Source organism: Lytechinus variegatus, chromosome 4 (genome assembly GCF_018143015.1).
Source record: "Lytechinus variegatus isolate NC3 chromosome 4, Lvar_3.0, whole genome shotgun sequence".
In the NCBI taxonomy this organism is placed as follows: Eukaryota; Metazoa; Echinodermata; class Echinoidea; order Temnopleuroida; family Toxopneustidae; genus Lytechinus; species Lytechinus variegatus.
In genome coordinates this window covers 28,422,525-28,428,943 of record NC_054743.1, presented here as the reverse complement: position 1 = coordinate 28,428,943, position 6,419 = coordinate 28,422,525, and the positions used below count along the sequence as shown (strand labels likewise).

Below are 6,419 nucleotides of genomic sequence, written 5' to 3'. Positions count from 1 at the left end.
ATGACCATATGACTGTGATTTTTAGCATGGTCAGCCCCCCCCCCCCCCCCCCCCACCCCTCCCAGTTTGAAAACCGTTCCGCGGCCCCTGCAATGTGGATAAATTTCTTGGCGAAGGAAATAACGACATTGCTGGTACTCGAATCCACGACACTCTGTTTCAAAGTCCGAAGACTAATCCACTGGGCCACAACGCTCCACGTAATGTATGTAATTCATACTGAGAGAAATTATACGCTATCCTTAGTGCAGCGTTCCCTAGTAAGTTTATCTCAAAGAAATTATATTAAGATTCGAGGAACTACGACAAATGATCCGTTATAAATTCCACGCACCAATCGAGTGACTAACTTCAACCCCCTCACGTAGTATCACCCTATCGCATGATGCTAATTTCCAACGAATGTTGTCTTCAGAAAAAAATAAGAAATTTGTGGTTTTAGCGATGGATAGCCAGGTATGGATAACCAACTGTGACAGGTGTCTTTAACAGTACACATTCAGTTAAACAGCTCATTTTACAACTCGAATTGTTCATATCTGTCTGGGAATAATTACTGAAATGGTTTTCTTATCATTACAACAACAACAACAAAAATTGAACGTAAGAAACATTATAACGTAAACGCATTTTATCATTTTTTGGGGCTTCCCATAATCTTAACACAGAGTTAGAGTATGGCCCAGGTCAAACCAAGGGCCGTTTCTTAAAGCTTTTCGTAATTAAAAGTCAAGTCCACCTCAGAAAAATGTTGATTTGAATCAATAGAGAAAAATCAGACAAGCACAATGCTGACAATTTCATCAAAATCGGATGTAAAATGAGAAAGTTATGACATTTCAAAGTTTCGCTTATTTCCAACAAATATATGAACGAGCCAGTTACATCCAAATTAGAAAGTCGATGATGTCACTCACTAATTCATTTTGTGTTTTATTGTTTGAATTATACAATATTTCGATTTTTACGAATTTGACGATTAGGACCTCCTTGCCTGAAGCACAAAATGTTAAAATAATGGAATTCCACGTGTTCAGGGAGGAATGAAACTTCATTTCACATGACAGTGACGAGAAAATAACAATATTCCATATTTCATATAATAAAAATACAAAAGAAATAGTGAGTGAGCCATGTCATCAACTCTCTCATTTGGATGTAACTGGCTCGTTCATATAACTATTTTGTTTGAAAATAAGCGAAACTTTAAAATGCCATAACTTTCTTATTTTACATCCGATTTTGATGAAATTTTCAGTGTTATGCTTGTTGCATGTTTCCCTTTTTATTCAAATCAAGCTTTTGTTGGGGCATGTCCTTTAAGTTACGATAATTTTGAGAACGACTGGTGATCCTCTCTTGTGGTAAATGTTATTCACCATTAAATGTTCGTTGGTGACTATTGAGCGCGTAAGAAAGGTTCCCCAATTGTTCTTACAATTTGCTGTTAACTTACGAACAGCTACACCCTCCTGGCTTCAGAATTAGGACCAAGTACTATGTACGTTTTCAATATTTATAGGATCCAGATCGTTATGCTAAACACTGCCGACGATTAAGGCGAGTCGTGCACTTTTAAGAGTCGAATCCGGTGTTCTGTGGTGAAAGCGACGGATCTTTTCCACCAGAACATACCCAGGAAGGAAAATAATGACGTCATTGCCATCTATTCTCTATACCAAAAGTCTTTACACGGAGCCAGATGGTATCTTTAGAAACATCATGTGACAGAGACTTTTTATACATTTCTGTGTTGTGGCCATTCATGCCGATTTAACTACTTTGCTATTTTGTGCGGGCTTCATACATCTCTTCATAATATTTTATCATCTCATCGCTACATCTCAGGACGTCAGCGGTAACCTCGTCACGAGAGGGCGGTTTACTCGCCTCCAGAAACTCCCCACTCAAAATGGCCGTCCCGTATAAATGGACCAGATTTCCAACAAGCCCATCAGCCGGGAGCTTCCAGCTTTTCGTAATTTCGGCAGAAGCGTCCCACGTTAATAGCGACTCGTCGTAAGGAAGCCCAATCGCTTTGCAGAACTTCGGCAACACTTCTGCTGGCTTCGACAGCAGATCGTCGCCGTCGATGACAATCGGATCGCTGTCTAGATTTTCGCAGACGTACTTCCATATGTCGTAAGTATCCTTGATCATAAGGCCACCTGAGTTTAAATATGGACAATCACGCTCGAGGTCGTACGACTCCTCGACCGCGGCCTCGCCCTTCAGTAGACCGAGAGCCGAATGTTGAGCGAACATTGCCTTCCGCCACGAACGAAACACCCGAAGTGGGTGCCGAATGAGGAAAACGTGTTTGTAACCTTCAGGAAGAAATATGTATTCATTCGGCGTGATAGCGTATGCCATGTCCTTGACAAATACATGACGTTCGCTGGAGCTTTCCAAGAATTTACCAATCGACGCAAACCTGTATTTATATAAAAAAGAAAACAGTGGAAATTGTTTTGAATTCGGTGTGATCACATCACATGGCTACTTAAGGAGGCACTTCATGCTGAAAATGATATGGTTTTGACAGAAAACACTGAAGATTTCATCAAAATCGGAAAAAGAAAAGCAAAGTTGTGACATTTCATTATTTGCATTATTTCAGTGAAACAGTTCTATGCATGTCTTTATGCATATTCATTGAGCATGCTGTCCTTCAAATCGATGATTTAAGGAGGATTTTGTCGAAAATTTTTGACCCGGAAGAGCAGTTTGGTCCTAAGTTTCGGAGCTGAAGAACATTTTCAAATAATACGTCGCTTTTTACATTCTAGGACGAAACAGGGCGGTTTTGACCCACCAATTTTCGACAAAGACTCCGGGTTTCATTATGAAAGGCATTTTACAATATATTTTCTATGTGATTGAAAGTGTTTTGCGTCCCGGTGCGAACACACCTATCGGTCATGTGACACAATTCAAATACATATCTTGAGATGCATGCAGAGTAATATGATGTTACTTTGATTAGTTACAATTAGTACTACTATGTTATATCTGTTTCAACTTCAAGTAATGACGCATTTTTAACGAGGGAAAATTACTAAAACTGACACAAGGGCAAGCAATTACTTTGCTCTACGCAGGTTTAAAAAGGCAACTTCCTTATACCAAGGAGTTACCGGTGCTGAACTACAAAAACTCTTGTGTTGATTCAACACCAGCCCGGAATCTTTTATGTCCACACCGGAGAAGTATTGAAAGAACTTAAGTTTAGAACCAAACCGATACTCTTTTTTAACTGGTGTTAGACCATAACCAACCTGGTTTAGTTTTAACACTTCTCTGGTGTGGTCATATAAAGAATATGGGCTGGTGTTAGATTAACACCAGTGTTTTTGCAGTGTGGTAATTCATTGTTTGTACCACTCCATATAACACAAATATTGAACTTAAAGGGAAATCAGGCAAAAATTAAAGGTTGTTTCTAGACATGCTAGAGGAAAAGTGAAAATACGACAAGTAGATATTTCAAAGCTTGAACACTATCGGATAAACAATAAGAGTGTTAAGAAGTTTTAAAAGTTTTAAAAATTGGTAATTACTATACCTATGGAGATTTCGAATTTGCCACATTGGTGATGTTATCATGGTTATAGAGATGATTAGCAACGATTACACTTTCATTTACTCCAATAAGATGACTAAAATATCATTTTGAAAGGTTCTACTTCAAATTCTATTTTACTTCCAGGAGGACGTAGAGCAATATGATGTCTGTTTGATATTATGATTACTACCCCTGGGGAATATCTACTTAATTAAGAGAAAACAACAAATACATCATAGTAACGTGAATGGCCTTTGACAATGTTGCCAATTTGACATAAACATAGAGATCTTACCTTTTAAACAGGTATAACATTCTCATTGCCTATTCGATTTCTTTCAAAATTTCGCCCTTCTGTTTTACTTATTTTTCTTTCCTCTCACAAATCTTATAACCACAGTTGGATTTCCCTTTAATATAACGAAGCTAATGCCAGGTGGAATGAGCACATCATTCCACAATTAACTTTGCGGAGCGCTTTTTGTAAGCACTTATCTAGAGTTTACGGAACTGCCAATCGGAAATTACATGATTCACATCAAAACGTGAATTTAAAGGCATGTTTAAATCACCAAATGGTGACTAGTACTTAGGACTGTAATTTTTATCATGAATGATTTAATTCCCAATTTTTTTTTCTTTTTTTTTTGGGGGGGGGGGGGGGGTCAATATTCTCGCGTCTGAAGCCCTCTATTTTATTTGTAACTATTCTTGAACACTAGCAATAGGGTATCATCTTTTGGAATGTTTAAACAAAATATCAAAATTTCAACATTATTTTGCATGATAAAAAAATAGCTATAACAAATAAAACTACGATAACTTCGCAACCCGGCTTTGGGCAGTATACACATGCAGTATAGCTATAAATACTATCAGAAAAATATAGTAGGTAAGATTATCCGTTATAAAATATTAAACTTACGATAAATATTCCGGTCTTACTTCACAGTGGCAAATCTTGTCGAATAGATCACCAGCTTGCCTAAACTGTTCTTCATTTCCCTTGTATTGACGGGGTAGGTGGAGGCCTAATACCTCCCTCACTGTGTCGGTTGTCGCCTTGCAGTAGAGGTAGGGTTCGAACCACACCTCGGTCTCTTTGCAAAAGCTCAGGCACTTGGTGAGGGCGGTGGAACAAGAACGTGGCACACACCACAGGATGGTGCGAGTCCGCGGCCCATGCGGGGTTTGAACGCTTGGAGTCGAACCATTCTGCTTTTCCGAAGTAGCGTCTGCCATTTATTCGTTCTGACTTGCACGCAGTGTAAAGCGTGTTTGCCCACTTCGAAGTTCGATGATTGTCGATTGTGAGATATGTTGTTCAACTCTTTGAAAATATTGTTAGGCAAGTGTTACAGAGACCTTGGCCTGGAGTCTCTCGATGTATCTATTGAAAATCAGTCGATCGCATCGACAGACGCTAGAGGGGGGGGGGGGGCTTTCATGATTTGGCCCCGGGGGGAGGCCACTTCCATTCACGAGTGGATACTATGCGCGACCATGGGGTCTCGAAAAGCACCCAAAACACGTAATTTCCATATTCTAAAAATGCACCCCTTAACAAGTATTTGGCGTGTGAAACCCTATCCTTAACAAGTATTTGAAACAAAACGATATTCTTTGCAAATATTCCCTGAAATGAACCCCTAAACAACTACAGGAATGTTTTATTATTACGGGTACTTCGGTCGTCGGCTTTACCTTATTTGGTTTTGTACGACCTCACCTTCTACACCTCGCGCAAATCGGACTCTACACACGAAGTGTTGGGGCAAAAAGGACATCCTTTATAAAACAATTTTTTTTTTATTCATTCCCACATATTCCACCCTAAACACGTAATTTTCCTAGCGAAATAGATACTCTTTTTCTTTATTTTTGTGTTTTTGACACCCTTATCACGTTACGTATGTAACGTGCCCTATCGTGAAAAAGACATTTTACGTGTTTTTTGGGTCGCGCATGGTATCCACTCGTCAATGTAAGTGCCCCCACCCCCGGGGGATTTGCCGTAAAACTTTTGTCACTATGTGGTGAAGCGATAGTTGAAGGATGCAGTTCATAATAACAAAGAACATAATTCGAAAATCAAATAAGAATGTAAACTGAGACAGGATTTGTAAATTTCCCTACTATTTATATGTAGACCTCTATATTATCATTCCCTATTTAGTTAATCTGGAAATTAGAAAGCCAATGAAGTCTTTTCGTTTGGATTTTATAGCACTTTTTGAACCGTTTAAAATCGACTTTGTATACATTTGAAAATAAAGAGGGGTCCTCATTATCTCACGAAGAGGCATAACTACTTAAATGACAGTGCAAGTTTTACATTTTTCAAATAAAATTGAAATTTAAATATTTCATTTTAAAAAAGGGGAACAAAATGAATGCATGTGTAACCCTGGAAAATTATCGGTAATCTCATTTGCACAATATGTTCATTAAAATTTAGATGTCACAAATCAAAAGAATCACACAGTTATTGTTTCTTTACATTTTGAAATCAAATGCTGGCGTAGAGATGAAGCATATATCAATATGTTAGAAGTGTAACAAACAAATTCACTGAAAAGAAGCTGATTTTAAGCAAAGCTAGAGTAAACATTTTTCGTTAAAAAAAATTAAACTAGTGGAACCTTATCCCAATCAACGTAGAAAACTATCAAATAAAAAAATCATAAATAACAAAATACGGAAGAAAAGGGAAACGTGTACAATTTTTTGACGCTATATGAGGGGGTGCTAATTTTTTCTAAGTATCGAAAATAAATAGTTACATGTACTTATAACCTGGGGAGCATTTCATGAAAGACTTGTCAGACGTTTTCATCCGACAGTTACCGTAGAA

At 38.1% G+C, this 6,419-nt stretch overlaps 1 protein-coding gene across 1 annotated transcript; it reads right to left on the bottom strand.

Moving 5' to 3' along the window:
* Window positions 1-1,785: 1,785 nt before the first annotated feature.
* Window positions 1,786-4,963, bottom strand: LOC121412926. Its single transcript, XM_041605688.1, has 2 exons — window positions 4,491-4,963; window positions 1,786-2,434 (listed from the first exon to the last, which is right to left on the bottom strand). The coding sequence occupies exons 1-2, from the start codon at window positions 4,805-4,807 to the stop codon at window positions 1,786-1,788; spliced, it is 966 nt and encodes a 321-aa protein (XP_041461622.1). The 5' UTR covers window positions 4,808-4,963.
* Window positions 4,964-6,419: the final 1,456 nt, after the last annotated feature.

Coding starts and splice junctions, on each gene's coding strand:
- LOC121412926 (XM_041605688.1), bottom strand. CDS start 4,807: ATGGCAGACGCTACTTCGGAAAAGCAGAATGGTTCGACTCCAAGCGTT. Junction 2,435..4,490: donor GTAAGACCGGAATATTTATC/GTAAGTTTAATA, acceptor ATATAAATACAG/GTTTGCGTCGATTGGTAAAT.